General features: G+C 41.7%; 1 protein-coding gene across 2 annotated transcripts in view; it reads left to right on the top strand.

Annotated features, from left to right (window-relative positions):
• The window catches only part of LOC146201809 (uncharacterized), a 92,517-nt gene that overhangs the window by 34,615 nt on the left and 38,567 nt on the right, over nt 1–19,335 (top strand). For both annotated transcript variants that reach the window (XM_084587769.1, XM_084587768.1), the window contains exons 8-11: nt 150–934; nt 2,788–2,986; nt 14,505–14,640; nt 14,760–14,921. In XM_084587769.1, coding sequence (XP_084443895.1) covers nt 150–934; nt 2,788–2,986; nt 14,505–14,640; nt 14,760–14,921 — 1,282 coding nt within the window. The remainder of the gene's footprint in view (nt 1–149; nt 935–2,787; nt 2,987–14,504; nt 14,641–14,759; nt 14,922–19,335) is intronic.

The raw sequence follows: 19,335 nt of genomic DNA, 5'->3' as shown, positions 1-19,335 counted from the left end.
AGTACATAGTGTATTTCGCAATATCTGCCATTGAATACGACGATTTGTATGAAATTTTATACTGACTGCATTAAATAAGTTTCCACAGAATTTTCCTTGAAGAGCCCAGTTATTTTAGTTATATTATAAAGTACTTTTACTTTGCGCAGGTCGTTAAACAGAATAAGCCATTGAAGAAGCCTGCTGATAATGAAGCCAAATTCTCAGCTGTGCAGAGTGGTGGTGAGGAGGTCACTTCATTGGATGAGGAACAACGTTTTGGCGTTGCTGAGAGACGTGCCAGACTGGAAGCTATGACACAGAAAAAGGACCTGACTCCAGAGTACCACAGTTTCAAGTCTGTAACGCTGCAGTCAGCATTTAATCTTGAGGCTTGTCATGGACAGAGCCCAGTGCAAGGCACCAACGCTACCAAAAGCTCAATTACGAACACACCCGCGGTTGATGTTGCGGGGAGCCCGCACTACGGTACATCAGAAGATAATGAAAGGAAGTCAAGTCTGGGTAATGACAGTGCTTCTGAAGACGACTCTGGTACAGTAACTTCAGGCCCCACAGCAATGCAGCCATCAACCTTCACTTTGGCACAACGTCATGCAGAAGGTATGGACGAGCCTGATTTGGGCGGAAGATGGGAACAAACATTGGGAGAAGTTGGGGACACCATTGGAAAAGGGTTCGATGAGCCTGCTCACATGGATATATACGAAAAGCAATATGCACAAATGAAGGCACTGGAGGAAGAAATTGCCAGGGAAAAAACAGCGTTGAGTGAGGACAAAATAGAGTGTGAAGAAGCACGAAGCTGCCATGAAGCAGAAGCTAAAGCTGTTTCTTTCAGTACTGAGCATGTTGGAGGTGCCCCAGAAAAGAAAGCTGGAAAAAATCGTCTTTACCCAGAGCTGCCACCGATGGAGTGGAATGACATTCCTGTGTAAGTAACATGCATATAAGTATACTATATTGAGTTTGACTCACCGAGTTTCTTTTTTTTTTTTTTTTTTTTTTTTTTTTTTTTTTTTTTTTTTTTTTTTTTTTTTCACTGCAGCCTGGGTATTGTAGCACCAGAACATGATGTGCTGCAGTGTAAACATGAAGGTCTTGAAATGTTGCTGTGTAACAATAGAATTTTAATCATTGAGTATGTTTGGTATCTGCAGCTAGGTAACAGCACTGTTGCTAACGAACTACAGAGTGCTTAAGGTGCAACACAGTAGCAGCCAAGGGTTTTGAAGTTTCGGAATTCTGCAATGCCAGAAAGGCTAGGCTGCTAGTGGCTGTGTTCTTGTGAACACAGCCACTAACAGAACAGGGATTTTTATGCTTTTTATACGCATAGGCTGGTAACATTTTATTTGGCTATAACCACAATAGATTAGAAGCCAGGACTTGCTTTATTGATCTTTTTTTTTTTTTTTTTTATGTAAGCTATGGTGGACTTCTTTAAAGGGCCCCTAAACCATTTTTGTCATGCTTTGGCAGCTGCAAAATGCCATCTTTTGAGAATTCATTGAAGCGAAAAAAACTACAAAGTTGCAGTTGATTGGAAGAAATGTTTTGCTTCTCTGCGGCCATACACGTCCAAATGTTGCCCGTTCTCAGTGAGCTACATTCTACCTCTTTTCCCCGAGGTTGGCACAGACCTAGGTCAGAAATGCTGTGTGTTCTGTATGCATGGGTGCTGCGGTAGATTCGGGTGTGTACCATTTGTCTAGTGGCAGCGCATTGCAGCAAGTTTCCATAAGAGCAGTTGAATAAAGGGAACGGTACAGCTCAGACGCCACAGAAATGCAAGTGGTTTAAGTCCTGAAGCTGAAACACTGCTCATATATGCATACTAGACGTTCAGTTGTGTCGAATTGCTACAGATGACTAGATATCATAGGATATCTTCTAAAACACATCTATTCACCTCTCAGTCAGCATCACTGACCGGTGAAATGACTTGACTTCTTTTAGGCTGCTGGTGCCATGCCACCATTGTTATTGAAGAATCACAGTGGACAAAGGAACTGAGAGTTGAAAGGGAGCTTGGATGAGCTTCGGTTCAAATTTTTGCGGCCTTTCACAGTGCACATGACTCTCTTCCAAGTACAGTCACAATTTTCCCGTGGCCACTTTGTGCACAGCACAATGTCCTAACACGGCTTCTTGCCCTTAAAATTCATTCATGGATTGCAGTGTTCATCAAAACTTTGGGACAGGCATATGTGCTGTTAGAGGAATGTGTTGCATATGTAGCCCAGCCATGTATACATATGAAGAGTATAGGCTACAGCTGCCTAATAATACCTTTCTTCTTTTCTGTTTTCTTAGTTTGCTTCTTACTATTTACCAGTCTTGACCATTTCTTTTTTTTATCACTATGCCTTGCTTAGTGAAAAGACCGGTAAGTTTGGAACTTGTTTGCATGGCGGAAAGTTAAACTCAGGAGAGAGCTTGACGTCACATGGCCACTCTTTGCAAGCCAACTGCTCGCGATAACTGTCCCTAATGTTTTGGCTCTGGTGTGTATTAATGGGCACGTCTGCGTGGCTCACACGCTTGCAGTGGTGACCGAAGCCGCTTTTATTTTTTTGCCGGTCTGCATATGCACCTACACAACGATATTAGATATTGCTGTATACTGTTGCAGAGTTTGACCATGAAAGGGACATACTCATTCCTTTTTATTTTTTATGACTAGGCTTCAAGGTTATTGCTGGGTGCACCCTCCTGAGCTTTGTTTTCTCCATGTTGGCTGGTCTGCAGTTCTGAGTGACCTCACACGTTTAACATACATTACAGGGCTGTTCCTCCGCCCAAGCCTTGTAGGGCGCCCCCCTCTCCAGACGAGGATCAGCTGCTGGTGCACACTCAGAGTGTTTACAGGCGCAAAGTGTGCACTCCGCTGCGGCGAGTGGAGCAGTCTGCCAAACCAAGTCATGCAGAGTCCACACCTACAGCCCAAATGAGTAAGCAGGTGGACATCCAGCTCCAGATCAAGGTAATTAAGAGCAGATTTAGTTGCTAGCTGCTCTTACCATTATTAGTCACATGTATAGCACATTGCGCATTTTTAAGCATCCCATAAAATGTTTCTTCCAGTTAAACGGTTGAAATTTTCTAGGTCAAATTTTGCACAGAAAATTCATTTTGTCAGCAGTATTTCTTTCGTTACACATTTGTTTGGGCTGCTTGCCTGATTTGATCAGAAGTCGAGTATTCACGTCGTACATGTCAATGGCGGGGCAAAACAAGCCGCTGCCCCAGCAATGACTCTGGTGGCGCCATCTCATTGGATTCCAAGCTCAAATATTAATTGTGATCCACAAACAAAACTTCAAATTTAGTGCAGTTTTAGCCAAACTACATTTGGTTGTTATTATTGATAAAACAGTTAATAATGCTCTTAAAACTTTCCACAAAACAAGTTACTCTCTTTGCCAAAAGTCTATTGCCAGTACTGCTGCAAACAAGACGACATGGCATCCCTGGTGCCATTGGTGCATGCAATGCAGATATTCAACATTTTATCGAATCAAGCAAACACCCCAAACAAGTTTGGTAGAAAAAAATACTTATGACAAGGCTATTTCTATGCAAAATTTGAGCTCAAAGGATTCAACAGCTTAGCTGCGGAAGCATTCTCTGAGGTGCATATAATAGCGCAATGCAGTTTAGTTAGTTACTATAAGCTGCAACTAATTGTGTTGCACACAAATTCACTGCCTAGTACCCTAAAGGTATCGCAAACCATAATTTAGGCATCCTCAGGTAATTTACAGTGGTGGAAGAGCTTCAATAAAAAGCAGAAGGTGCTACATGCTGCTACAAAATTGAATTTTTGGTTGCACTTGCAACCTACTTGGGCCAAAAGGTCACGAAAAAAAGCTGCACTCCTCTTGTGGTTGAGAGCAGGATCAAGCATGAGATTCATTGCAGTACTGGCATAGCATTTCCTACAGACTAAAGCTCATTGCAAGTTAAAGGGACTGTCTACTGACTTTTCGGACAATTTTTTCCTTGCTTCATTCGAAAGCTCAATCACCAAATTAAAAAATACCCAGCTGGGGAGCCGAGAAATACAGCAGAAGAATTTAAAGCTTTCATGTGGTAGTCTCCTCTTTTTAATGGTATATGGTGTCTGCACACACTGATGTTGTGGACATGACATCAAGTTAGTAGAGTAATACCCCGGTTACACAACACTTCTTCAAGGTCTTTACTGCAAAGGAGGATTATTGCTCTAAAGGAGCAAAGCCAAAAAGGACCAGCGGTGCAGCTACACGGCAAGTGCATAGGAGACAGATGACTATGATGATGCGGATAATGCTCATGAATGCTTTCTGTCGACCGGCAAAATCACGTTAAATATATAAAACAGTTCAACTAATGCGTGGCAATACAAAATAAATAGTAAATTAGAGAGCGAACACTGCCAAGTGAAAAATGTATGCTCAATAAAAAGGCAACAAAGAAAGAACACTGTACAAGTATCCACAAGGAGCAAAGCAAAGCATATGTCGATGCAGCTGCCGAAAACATTCGAAGTCTTCTCTGAACATTTCAGACTTTAAATAAAGTTTATTGTGATGTAAAATGAGCCCTTGAGTAGAAATAGGCCTCAATATAAGATTCAGATTTATATTTGTGTCAATGTTTGTATTTTCAGCTCGCATGGCGTTCATTTTGGCTTGTTCCTTTAGGCAGCTTGAAGGCCGCTGACGACCGCCTTTCCCGCCGTTGTTCTTTTTCGAAAAGATTTTGAGGCTTTGGTGTGTAGCAGTGCGTCAACCGCCTTCGGAGCAAAGAACCTTATTAATTCCGAAGTCCTTACAAGTGCCCGTGTGACAGGGCTATTATAAGTATGTAGCTCTATAAATTGCTGTGTCACCTAGGTCACCTGTAGAACGTGATTAACTAAGGTGCACAGATTTTGTTAGAACTATAATTGAGTTTGCTAAGATGGCTTTTAATAGAATCAAATGAATAGTTACGCTGAACAAAGCCAATAATATGTACCATAGATACCAGCAACCGTTGTTGCCTGTAGCAGCATTGCTATACTTATAGTGGCGTCATTGGTTGCGTGATTTTGTGTTTTGGGCGCATTTTAAAAGCGAATCATGCAGAATTAAAGAATAAATATAGCTGTAATTTATTAAAAGAGAAAAAGTAGGCTTCTTAAAAGGACTATGGGCACCTAATTTTTGGGTTCGTGTTTTATCATTTGTAATGATGTCTAGGACATTACTGTACTGGGATATAATCATTGCTGTGTCATTTCAATTCACCACAATAATGAAGCCAGCCTGCCTCAAAAACAGGAATCATTACAAGTGAAGAATGAGTGATTATATTGCTATTTTTTCATGCCGCACATCAAGACATGATTGTGATGTTACAGCCATTTTTTGAATATCAAAACCAAAACTGGTGAGAAAAGAAAATTCAATTATAAATTATTTAGCGGTCATAAGCGAAAACTGCGTGCGAATCAATATACAGGAATGGCTTACGCATCATTAAGAAAAAAAAAATGCCACCAAAATTTGGTGTCTATAGTCCTTTAAGTTGATAGGAACACAAATAACTGTCTGTATGATGATGCAGAACAGTCATAAGATGTGTATGTTTGCTTCAGACACTCTAAGCAGATATCATTTAGTAGAAATGAAAGGACACAGTATGACGACTCCATTCAATAAAACCTGATTTCCTTGATCAATTTAAAAAATATATTTCTGGTTTAACTGAAAGATCTTTCCTCAATATTGCCGCTGTGTGGTGAGATCTACCAGAATATACCAATATGTTTATACTCATCACCAGCAGCAGTAAACTTTCCCTATAAGGTCTCGAGTTGGCAAAATATAAAAGTCCCCTTGCAGCATTGTTTGGGAGGCCGATTGTGACGTCCAGGACTCTTACCTTCTGCCATTCGCGCTGTGTACAATGCGTTACATTGTGCACCATAGGTTGGCGCCATGGTTCTGCTGGAACCCACTTCTTTATGTACGTGGGTGTGCAGATTGTGCAAAAATTAGCGCATGCCTAGCCTAGTGGAATTGAGCAAAACAAAATGAGAACAATTTGTATTCCAGTTAGTTGCAGTTGTGTTTTCACCAACTGCAACTGCAAGGACACAGCAAGTTTTCAGAAAGTTGGTGACGGTGTTCCATAACTAAATCACAACAGATGGGACAAGACTGAAAGGACGTAATGCAGCCTGTATGTGTCCTTTCTTTCATCCCACCTGTCTTTATGGCTCTTACATGTTGCATCTCTAGAACATGATGAAGATCGCTGTTTGAATGCTACAGGGTTGCTGAAGGTGGCCACGCGATGTCTGGACAGCCAAACACGTCGGAGTGGTAGAACGGCCATAGGCAGTCCTCTCCCAGAAGGGGTTTCCGATTGTCGCATCATTTAAATGCTACAAGGTTAGTGAAGGTGGCCACAAATTTGTCGCAGGTGTTAACGACGGGTAAGATGGAACTAGGCAATGCATGGACAGCCAAACACGTCGGGGGCCATAGGCAGCCCTCTCCTAGAAGGGGCTTCCGATTGTCGTATCGTTCGAATGGTACAGGTTTGCTGAAGGTGGCCAGAAATCTGTCGCATATATATATATGTCGCAGTGATATCCGGACAGCAGAACATGTGGCAGAAGGGCCAGAGGTAGGCCTAGCTTTCTCAGAAAAGGCTTCCACTTGCCGCATCATTCGAATACGTCCCAGGTGTGCCGAAGGCGAGACAGAACTTGGAGAATTCTGTTAGCGCCAAACACGTTGAAGTGGCAGACATATTCACCGTCAATGTAGGGAGCCCGTGGATCTCCTTGGCCATCAATTGCTCTCATGGCAGTGAGAACGGATTCCACGTGTCGAATAATGAACGGCCAAGGAGCCATGGCATGCCGAGAAGACAATTTGTCGAATGTGGCCAGGAGCAGTGCCTCCTGGAGAACTGTGGCGCAGGGTTGCGCCCTTCTCCACAGTATTGAGATTGCCAGTCTGTTTTGCTAAAAAAAAAAAAATGCACCGTGACACTAGCATCACGCCCAGCAGACACAGTTTTGGGGGCTCTAGGAAAAGCATGTGCTGACAGAGACCAGGTGTGCTGGTGACAGTGGAGTGACGGGACAGCACTGTATGGATGAGTTGATTATTTTATTTTGTTACAGTTGCCTGTAAACTAAGGATTTAGTTGGGTGCTCTATCGGCTAGGTTACTGGAACTGGTCGCTAGGCATTGCTGTGAAAATTCGTGTTTAAATTATTTTAAATTCGTAATTGCTAAATTCTGGTCTAAAATTTTTATGGACTACCAAGGTTAAAAAGAAAGAAGTGAAGTGCACTGAATGCTAGGTGTGGGTGATTTTTGATGAAAGGCGGTGCGAATTGGTAGAAGAGGTGGATAACCAGTTCATGTGCAGATGATGCGTGCTGTGTGAATGCCTAGGAAGAGCAGTTGCAGAGAATGCCTCACTGGTGTCACGTTTGGTTGCCATAGAAAGGCAACTGGAGCTAGAAAGAGCGAAAAATGGTAGGATGAGGAGGCAAGTGGCCGACGTGGAAAAAAAAAAAATGGCAGACCCTGTCTTTGAAAACGAAGGCGTGCTCTACGTGGTGATGAACGCATTGGGACGGATAAGGGCTAGAAGGTGAGCAGGATAGGGACAGAATACACAAAGGCACAGAAGAGGCAAGGTTATCTGTGGGTGACATGTATAATACCAGGACGGATCCCTGTAAATGTGTCGTCGAGGAGTTAGTGAGGGGGGGTGTAAACAGTGCCAGAATGGGGGCTGTGAACAGGTTCTGGAAGAAGAGTGGGAGAGAAAGCGCAGCCAGCTGGTGTTAGGTGACTCAAACATGAGCGATCGCTTCGACGAAGACAATGCTGCTGCTGTGACTCGCACGCATGCTGGTTTTGCTGCTGTTGCGTTGCCCTGTGCCGTTGCCCTGTTAAACCGAAGTCTCTGCTGCCGTCGTGTCCCTGTGCGTTAGAACGTGACAGTATTCTGACTCACTGTAGCCGAGGTAGCTGTTTTCAGTATGGCTCAGGCTGCACTTTCGGTTTCAAAAATTCTGAAGTCATGACACAGAAAAAGAAAACTACAGTGCATAGAATTTGGCTAGTGTGATGAACGTGTGGCTCCCACAATGCGAGATGGCGGCTCCTTCCGTGATGCCTGCCCGCTGCTGTCAATATAGGGCGCTGCTCGTCAGGCGGGTGTTAGTGTACCTGTATAAGCTCCCTAGGAGCATATACCCAGAGTACTACAGCAGACGACATTTGTGATTACATTGGCTGTGCATATTTCCTTCTCTTCATTTCATTTGATGTGTGCTGAAGCTATGCATGTGCCCAGTAAAGGCCGATTCACATGACGGACGAACCATCTGCGGATGGAGCATCATGTCACCCGACTTCACTGGCTCCGCTGAAGCCACACTGCTCCTTGCGGTTTTACCACTGCAGAGGAAAATGGCAGGCGCTGGCATTCCAAGCCAACTGCTCCGCATTGTTGACTAGGGTGCCTCGATGGCCAAGGAGGCTAGAGCATCTGTGCACCCTATTGTTGACGCTACAAAAGCGCCCCCACTACGTTAAAAAAGAAATGAAAATACCATTGTTGCCCCACTTAAATGTAATTCAATTAGAAAAATAGTACACAACCCCCATATTTTGACAGGGAAAGCATGTGCACCAGTTTTTAGCTTGCGAAGGCTGCGCCGTCCACGGACGAGGAGGAGCCAGTGACGTCTGGTCACATGGTGTTCGTCCGCTCGCAGACTCCAGTGGTTGCATCCGTCTTGTGAATCGGCTTTAAGTGAGATTGCTTTGTAGCTTTGTTACGCATGTGCCTCATTGCTTAGGCAGTGAGGTTCTGGAAATTTTTCTGGAAGTTCGCAGGAGAAAACTTCTGTTCTACGACCCACTACAAGGAGGAGACGTGTTTTTTGTGCTGCTATTTTGGAGTGATTGCAAGTCTAGCAAAGATCTAGCATGTTTGGTTCATTGTGCCAGCCAGCTCTGTGCAACTCGCAAAAAGAAGAGAAAAATTAAAATCCATCACTCAGCCATTAGTTGTGGTGTGAAAAATACTTTGAAGACAGCTGTATTGAGCGCTCGTTTAAACGGGGACGCCGCTTGAATACCTTAAAAAACAAAATAAATGTATTTATTATTTCTCAATGCTGTTGAAAGTCTACTGAGGATCGTTGCAAAGAGGGAACAAATAGTTACATACAAATCACATTACAAAAATGCTTCAGAGAAAATATATTTATACATATATCATTTCTGCAAACACGCCTCATCATCTGATTGAATTTATTGCACATCAATCTGCTTTAGAAAACTATTTGCTAATTTATCCCTCTGTTCAATCATATCGGGAAAAAGGAAATACTGATACAGTGCAGTCCATTTATAATGATACCAGATATAACAATATATCGGTTATAACGCTCAAATTCTTGGGATTTATCAGCTTTTCCATTGCCCCTGTGTAAAAATCAACCGTATATAACGATCGATTATCGGCGGTATATCGAATACAACAATAGCTTTATCGCCACCCAGTAGATGTTTACTCCTAAAATTGCCTGAATCTGTAAAAAATAAAATACTAAGAAGAGAATGATGTTAAAACTTGACATATGGGGTGAAAGCAAATGAGAGGTGTGATCATCGTAATCGCTGCCTGTCGCCGTGCAAAGGGTGTGACCATATCGTCATCGCCGATTGTACGTTCGTGGAAGATGGCGCCGATCACAACAATGGCGCGATAGCTCTGAGATGAAATGGCAGATTCACCAGGATTTCTATCAGGGAGGCTGGAAGCCTCGCAAAAAAAATATTGGCATTTGCACTCTACGATTTGAACAATCATCCAGGCTGGGGATGTCCTGCAGTTCATCCAATCGCTAATCAGTTTCGTGCACACAAAAAGTACTGCCAGTGTACGTGCTACTGGAAGCGATGCTCACAGCGATTGTCAGGCTTCAGCTGCTGCTGAAGCGAGCTCGAATTTATAACTTTTTAAAGTACGCTTAAGTTATTTTATTTCCATTGATTTGTCCAGTAATAAATTGTTTAGCGCTCTTTACGATGAATAGCGTTGTTCAACTAGATTTACTCATCGTTGGTAAGGAGGCGCGCCTACGTGCATTGGAAAATATGTGGGTATGTTTTTTGTTTTTCCTTTTATTTTTGCCGGTTCAGATATAACAATAATTGGTTATAACAATTGGATTTTCCGGCTTTCTCACTATCGTTATAAATGAACTGCACGGTATGTACACATTTGTGTGCGCAATAATTGTAGATTGTATTATTCTGCTGTGCTTTTTCATGAACAACGTTTCAGAAATTTCACTTTTAATTCGATATGTATCTTTAATTCCCTTTCCGTAATTGGAAAAGGAGTTTTAATCTTCCTTTTTGCTCATCTTTAGTAAATTTGATTCACGTTTCTTTACATTTCGGAGGAAAAGGCAGTGCGTCGGAATAGAGCGTATAATATGCGCTGAAATCTGTTGTATCCTCTCCATTGTTCTTTTTTTTTCTTGTGGGCTTCATACGACATTGGTCTACTACACAACATGGCCATGTAAATACTTTCTAGACAGTCTATTTTTAATTTTTTTATTTATTTATCTATACAGTTGAACCTCGTTATAATGAAGTTGTACCGGGCGTGAAAATTTGCTCGTTATATCTGATATTCGTTATAAAAGTGCACGTCAAGTTTTTGTAAATAAATTGGCTAATAAAACGAAACAAAATACGCACTAATATGGGCAACACAAATGTGCGAAAATGCACAATTTTTTAATTAAAATCTTGGTGTAAACATGAAATATCGCCTTTCGTTTCGCGTTGGAGAGCAGAAATGAATATTAAGAAAAGTTGTTATCTGTGCACAAAATATGCTTGAAGGAGCCAGTGGACTCGGGGAGTATAGCGTGCGCACACGGGTCGGTCGCAATGGTATGGCAGGGGCTCAAGCGATGACGAGGCAATGGTGATGACATGCCAGTCACATGCCTGTCAGCTGTTGCATGGTCAGACTAGAGCGGCGGCGGCGGCGACGCTAGAGTCCAGCCAAGGCTGCTCATAGCCTCCAAGATCATAATTCGCAGAGGTACGATCTCAGAGGCCATAGGCCGTTGGTGCTAGTTTTTGTCGCCTCCGCTAGATGACGCGGCACTCAAACGCGCGGGCAATTTAAGCACTTCGGTGATGCCACTCGAGTCCGGCCATGGTCATTAATTACCTCCGAGATCACACCGCCGCTGGGTGATCTTGGAGGCCATAAGCCGATGGCGGTAGTTTTTGTTGCCGCTGCTAAATGACACAGCATGCAAACGCGCAGGTCATTTAAACACGCTTCTGCGGCGGCCGATTCGATTGATTGAAAATTTTCGTTTCTTGATGTTTATTTCAGCTCCTTCATGCATTTATTGCCAATTTTAAAGAACTGATTCATTATAAGCAATCTAGCGTCAAATTTTGAAATTTTTGTTTCATTATACAGAAAGAACTCCCATAGAAATAAACCATAGACCAAGCAAACTTAATTTTAGTTTGCTTTATCCGATAATTTGCTATATCTGTGTTTTTTTATAGTGAGGGTCGACTGTACATAGCTTTCTTCAATTATTATTTGTCATCCTTAATTGCATTAGCATCTTTCTCCTTAGAAAAAAAAGAAAGCTTCTGATATGATTTTACTTATAATTTTATGGTTGCACCAGTAAGCTTGTGTAATTATTACTATTTCGAAATATCTGAAGCTTTGCACTTCTGTTGTCACTGATGGGATGTCAGTACTTTTGAGCATATTCTGCTTCGAAGTTATATGTGTGCATGTTTATTTTGATAAATGATGTCCATTCCCTATTTAATGAAGCGTGAGCTTATGTAATGATGGAATGCACCTGTTTATTTTTATCTGATCTTTTGCGTCAGCACTAGAACAATAAACAACTGGGAAAAGTTTGATCTTTGTACGTTGTTGAACGATATCAGAAATATCATTTACCTATAGGAGATATTTGTGTCACTTGCATGTCTGTTTTCTATGCCGTTATATATTGTCATTGCTGTAATCCACTAGGAAATAATCTAAAATAATTGTTTCATGACCTGCTATTAGCTCTGCAGATCAAGAGTGCTAAAGATCGGCGATTTTTTTTTTTTTCTGGGTTGGTTTTGAACTTGATTGTCACCTTAGTTGCGAAAGAAACTTCTTCATGACTGTTTCGTCTATTACTCAAAGCGTCGCAGCTCGTTCGGTCAGAAAGGGATCGCTGTTCCCACCACCGTAAACCAAACTGAGAAAAACGATATTTGAGAAAATATGCACCTGATTTCTTATCAAAATTGTGATGCAACAACTCTTTCTTCAGCATTCATGGTGGTGTTATATATACCATTCCGCTTCACATTTAGCTTTCATATCTTTTAATGAAGTTGTGGATGGTTTGCGATAGGGATTCGAACCGACGGCATAGGCACCTTTGGCAAGTCTAAGTGTCCACTGAGAATTGAGATACTGCACCTTCCTTTCCCTAACAGCCAGCTGAAACAAAATATTGTATTCGCAGAATGCAAAGGCAGTGTTTTTAAGGCGCTTCATGTCTACTCTAAAAGCAAAGCTTGAGCGTCCCTAACTTTTTTGACCCTTTTTGTTTTGTTGCACTCCCGGAACTACACAGCATGCCAAGGCATAAGTTGCTTTTTTTTTTATTTGGTAATTTTCAATTTTTCGTATAATCAGTCGAAATATTTACAGCAACTGCATCGAAAAAATTTGCAACTTTCGGGAAAAGGAGGTAAGAATTTCTTGATATGTAAAGTTCTAGTAGAAGCGCAATGAATGTCGAACTAGCCTTTCTCCTTCATATTGTTTAATCCACATGCTATTCAAAGAATCAAAATATGTATACTGCAGCAAAAGAATGTTCTTGAGGTAAAACAATTGAATGTTGTAACAGAAGTCTCAATAGTATTTTCAGTAAGCTCAGAAAGCTGTTGTGCTAATCGATCAAGAAATAAAGAATGCAATGGGAGCATTACTAGCAAAATTTAGGACACTTAACCTTTGCCTTAGACGTGAGAGTGTCTACTACACTGCTTTTTCAGCAAATTTGTGGTATTGAGAGACTGGCACAGTGTGTGGAGGAGTGTTAAATGTATTTAGTCTGTCTGGTTTTTGGGAAAAGATAGGCACAGTATCTCTCTCTCTCTCCTCAGGGGACGTTTCGCTTACAATAAACGGGATATGATTGGAGGTCTAGATGTCATCGGTTTGAATCCCTATCACAAGCTAGCCTCCAACATGACTAGCAGATGGATGCTAAGTGTGAAACGAAATGATATGACACCGCCCTAAATGATGTGTAAAGAATTGTATTTCATCAGAATTTTGATACGAAATCATATGCATATTTTTTCCAACACATATCTTTCAATTCCTGAGTATGGTGACTGCAACATGTTTTTAACCAAATGAGCTGTCTACACTGTCATACTAAATTTTGTTTCTCCCAGTACATATTTCACATCTTGCATTAGTTATTAATTATGTGATGCAGTTTTTATAATCACTTAGGGTCTTTGAAAGCTGTTTTGCACTGAATGCTCTAAAAGGTACCGCATCTAAGATATCAGTGACAAAAACTGTTGTCCAAATTTGAAATACACAGAAGTATGTAGCTTTCCGGTGAAAAATTTGTGCTAAACTTGTGTAGAATTTTTTTCCGGGACAGTAAATTTGAGTGGGATTAGTCAAAATATCTCGCATAATATAAATTTCGCTTCCTCTTAGTTTTCGTACTGATATGACATGAAAGAAAATGAACCGCTAACAAAATTTCTTAATGCACACTACTACTTTCATTATCGATGTTTGGTCTCTAACCTGTTTTAACTTGCTCAGTTAGTTGAAACCAGAAGTCTTCTCTGCAAGCAAACTTGATCTTGAAACTTAACGCATACCTGAAAAATTCAGGTTAGGTACCTTGACTTTTTGAGGCTGGACAGTTGGTTACACTTGTATATAACTAAGAGGCATTTTCGACGTTCATACATTGAAGCTTTTTCCTAGAAAGCAAGGCATAAAATATTTCTGCAGACTTTTATGACACATTTCACACAGCTTAAGCTCTTCCCGAGACCAAAGGTGTCTGTCTTCTTGGGCCTAAACTTAATGTACTTCAGTATGACTTCAGACGAAAAATGCTACTTGTTAGCATACCCTCTGTTCCTGCCTAAAAAAAAGTGTAATCACAGGCCTACATTACAGACATTACAGTGGTTATGTTTGTCAGGCTGTTCTGATAGCAAAAAGCTATGTTGGGTATTTCAGTGTTTTTTTTTTTTTTTTTTGTGCGTTTGCAGAAACAAAATGGGAAAATTATTATTAGGAGAGAGACTTGCATATTACTGTTAGTGCAAGAATGGACGACTTTGGTGGTCATTCTTTCAATGGCTGTTGCATTGCAGGCTCTGTGCAAAGAAGCAGAAGCCCAGGAAGTGGTAATAGCTCAGGCAAGCCGGGCCTTGGAAGTGTGTCGCTTGACAACAGAATTTTTGGGCTCCGCTGAACAAGTAGAAGGGGAGCGCCTACTCTTGCTTGCAAGTGAGTTCCTTTGTTTAGCATTCTTAATTGTGTGTGCACTTTTCTTTCTGGTTTAGTCATAACTGGGGCAATTTTACTGTCCCCTGAAACCATTTGTGCTTGCATTTGGTACCCACCAGCGGAGCGCAGGCATGCATGCCTAGCAGAAGTGGAGCGGCTTAAAACACGTGGTGGGTGTGGAGGTGATGAAGTGGTTCCTGAGCGTGCCTCACTGACCCTGAGCCATCTGGAGCTCCCCCTCAAGAGAGAATTCCTGGCTGCTCAACTCGAAGGGATTTTGGGTATGCACATTTCTGCTGGCTGCTTCCATTCAACTCGAGCATTTTCACTTGTTATGGCATACTCTTGACCCTTAATTCAGACAACAGCCCTCAGTTTCTGTGCCCTTAGGTTTCGTAAAGTTCACCAAGGCATACCACTTTACCCACGTCATGAGTGGTCCCTTACATCTTCAAGTCAGCGAGGAAGCAGAGCGAACAGTGCAAACAAGAAAAGGCCTGCTCGGGAAGGCAGAAGATCCCTAGCTGCTGTTATTGGTCTACAGAGGTACACTTGGACCAAGAGTCTTCAGCCCATTAAAATGGCTCATGGGACGGTGGCTGCAAATATGTGTTTTGGCATTTCATTCAAACCAAAAGCGTTTCATTGAAGTAATTTATTTTATTTTCATATTAGACACACAAACCTGACTTATACCTTCTTACTGACAGTACAGGCTAGATATCAAAAGCATCGCGTGGTGGCACTACTGCTCTAAAAAATAGGAACTGACAATATGGGGCTGCGCCAGTCGCACGTTTTTCGTGCATTGCTGCATTCCCACTCCCTGCGTGCACGTGCAGAGCTCTCATGCTTCATCAGCAACGCACTGCAGTGTACTGTCAGCGCTGCTGCTTCAAAAAAATCTGCTTGCTTAACTTTAATTTTCCGTAAATCGAACTTAAATAAGGTTGAAAAGTTTGTTGACAATGTGTACTTTTTGAAGCAGATGGTCGATAACTGCAATATATGACTGACTGGTTCTGAAGTGGGCTTCGGAAGTCAGCGATCACATTGCACATGCCACGTCCTTTGTATTAGTCATTTTAAGCGATAGCTTATAGAGCTCGTTCGGTCGAATAGCTGCCGGCCTAATAATAGTAGTAGTCGGCACAGCATGTTGGAAATAATCAGGGGTTGTGTAAGAAAATTTTAATTTGTGGTTCTAGTGATTGTTGATTGATTTTTATGTGAAAGACAATGATGACCTAATGAAATTGGTGTAAATTATTAATGAATTAAAGAAATGAAAATCGGGGATTCAAAGGTGTCAAAATGCTCAAAATGAAAAGCCAATGTTTAATGATGGTAACTAAAAAAACTAGACTGCATAACTGAAAATTAATTCATTGAATTAACAGAAAGAATGAAAATGTGTTCAAAGATGTCAAACTGCTCAGAATGAAAATTCAGTGTTTGCTGATGCTAAGTATCAGTGTATAAATTGTTTTTGAATAAAAATAAACAAATAAATATTATCACTGGTGGAATTACACGGTCCAAGGTTTAGGTACGTCCTGCCAGTCCAGAGCCGATTCACTTCGTCTTTTGCTTCGAGCGCCACTTCAACGTCTTTCGCTCCGAGCGCCCCCTGGCAATATTAAGACACAAAAATAGAAAAATGAAAAAGTTCTAAACATCATCCCTGTGTATGAAACGCTCTTGTGTCATACCCTTAATATGGAACTTCATAGTCCTCCTAATCTTTAGTATATGCTCAGAATACCAAATGCTCCATAAGTACTATGAATCGATGCACTCAACGGTGCACTCGATCGATGTTCTGCGCTGTCGAATATGAATGTGGTGTACAACTGGCTGGGCAAACGCAGTGTTCAGCGATGATGGTGGCGAACCAATGCACGAGACGTGCACATGTAAATAACTAGAGCACAAACACTCGAAACAATGTTAAGAAATTTCAAAATAAGTTTTAGTGCTTTATTGTTTCTTTGCGCCCACTCCCAAATTTTTGGACAATGATTCTTACAAGGTTGGTATTTGCTGAGGAAAGTTTGGGAACCTAATAGCACTTTTAAGACAGCGGTAAAGTCAACGCTTGTTGACATTTGTTTATTTGTAGCAGGCATGATACTCCCTTGAAACGTGAGCTTTTCTTTTGAGATGGAAGACGCCCTTACAAAACTGGAACTTACGCTCACTGCAAAACGAAGCTGTGATGGCCTTCATGTAAATTATTACCAAGTAAACTCATGCATCGGTGGGGCAGTAGCCAATGTTTCGACCTCTTCGCCCTCGAGTTGAGAAAGCGTTCATGCTGTATAATGCAGTTCCTCGGTAAAATTAATGCGTCATTTCTGAACCCACAAAAAATGCTTTCCAGCGAGCAACAGTTCATTTCTAATTTATCGGCAGCTTCCACTTTTGGAAGGAGCTGTTAGCTTGTTCACCTCTAATCTCATACTTCATAGCAGGCAAGGAAACCAGCAATCTTGAACGAAAACTTGCTGAATCAAATCTTGTCTCTTCGTACAAATGCATCCACTGAGAGAGCTTGCGCACCTACCGCTACTCCTCTCCTACTCCCTGCTCGGACTGAAGGGCACATACGTGTGCGTGCTGCTGGTGTAGCTGCCGCCGTCTGGCCCGCAGTGTCCACTGCCTGTGCTTCCCCAGTAGCCTCGACAGCTTGCCGTCGCATGCCGAAACTTGAGCTTGGGTTCCCTATTTAAGAAATATGGAGGTGAGCTCACAGCAAACCACATTTTATTTTCATCCTCAGAACTTGAACTAGTAAGGAAAAAAATTTGGAGACAACTAAACTGTCACCTTTATACACGACAGTGTTAACAGGTCCCAGTTCCTATTGCATACGTGGACACTGTGCCCTCTTCATTATCATTATGCAAAAAAAAACCACATGGCATCCATATAAGTGCAACAGCAAAGCGCCTCTTGAGACTGCTGTTATTGGGTAGGCCGGGTGCTCTTCACAGCGTGCGACAGCCATGCTTCTGGCTTCATTTCCATGTCACACCAGCACACAGCCGAACTCAGTGGCCCAGCTGCCATCGCCGTGAGCTTCCACTAATCGTGTAGCATGTGACATCGCACCCTGCACTGTTCATTCCATTGCCACCTCGGTCAATCCTGACTTTGTAGTCACAACAAGAGCGGCTTATCTGTGACACAAGACCCTTATGCTGACCAATAACAAACAAATGCAGAAAATATGAGGGGCTGACATAAAAGCCTCTATTTTCCCGACATTTGTATGCTGCTTAGCTTAAAAAGGCTTCGAATTTAACATCCTTGACTTTATAGGTAGCTTAAGAGTGTTATCATACAGTTCCCGCCTTTCCTGTTAGATGACGTCCTATGTCCGTCACTGTGAGGAGGATGGCACTAACAAACACACTCAAGGATAGGCAACACTCAACATAAATTACCAAAGAAAGTGAAAGATTAAGCAGCCATTGCTGTAGCTCACGGCTCATGTGGTTGTTTTTTCTTATTTCTAGTCAGCTGTCTCCAAATTTAATTGACGCTTTACATGGATGAAAATAATAAACATCCCCTATGCCTTTTTTGTTTTAGTGGCTGTTAGCTCCTTTTTAATGCAGGACCCTTATGCTGTCGGATAAAAATATTTTATTTAATTTACGATAAACAAGTCTTTCCACCTTAGCTTTCCTAGGAGACAATTCTCTTGCTGAAAATTTGTCGGTTTTTAAATTCCTGAAGAAGTAAGGATCCTGAGCAAGTTATTATATCTTAAAAACTTTTCATAATATCTGTTGTTTACTAAAAAAATTCATTAAAAAGACCACAGACTGAATTCAACGAGTCATGGTTTTATATAGGTGCTGAAAAAGTCTTGCCTCGTGGTTCATGGTGTATAGAATGAGCCCTCCAGCGTGTAAAAAATGAGAATTTATAATTTTAATTTGGCTTTGAAAACCACATAAAACAAACTGAAGTCACTTCTTCTGGCAAAATGCTGTTGCTATCAGTGTAGTAATATCAGCCTTTTAATTTTCACTTCGTATACCGTGCGAATATTTCATTGTAAAAAAAAAAAAAATTGGCTGGCCAGATAAGCGCAAAATAAAAATTCTCTAAAACACGGGTGTGCACACCAAGTAAATCTTTCTGAGGGGCCTCACAGCACAAGCAAGAAAGCACATGCGCCCATGTGGAACAAGTTTCTGTCACATGCAGACAAAGTAGATGCACGCAAGTCAGCAGGAGAAAGAGTCAGCCTGCCCAGTAGGTTATGCTGAGCTGCTTGGAGATAGCGCTGTTCACTGGTGCCCGCAGCACCACGCTGCGGTGCTTGGGTCCCCCGTACACTTTGCACAAATGGGGTCAACTGGAATTGAACTGCTGCTTTTAGGGACGTGAGCAGGGCGCCCTACCTCAGCACCAGTGAGGAGTGTTCATTCAATGCCGTAGCTTAGAGGCATTGTATGACCACCTCATACCATAGAGCAGACAGCTGCCATATATTACATTCAAGCAGCACTTGGTGTAAAATTAAGACCACTAATAACGCTACAGAGCAGCCCTCCTAAATAGTACTACTACTTAGCCCACTACTTAGCACTATTATTGAGGACTACTAAATACCAGCTAATTAAGCTCATTACTTAGCAGTGATGTATAATGTCCATTTGGCAATGTTTTCATGTCAAC

This window comes from Amblyomma maculatum, chromosome 1, assembly GCF_055883805.1.
Source record: "Amblyomma maculatum isolate TAMU_Amacu chromosome 1, ASM5588380v1, whole genome shotgun sequence".
In the NCBI taxonomy this organism is placed as follows: Eukaryota; Metazoa; Arthropoda; class Arachnida; order Ixodida; family Ixodidae; genus Amblyomma; species Amblyomma maculatum.
The sequence above is the reverse complement of the archived record's forward strand: the minus strand, read 5'-3'. Positions and strand labels throughout refer to the sequence as shown.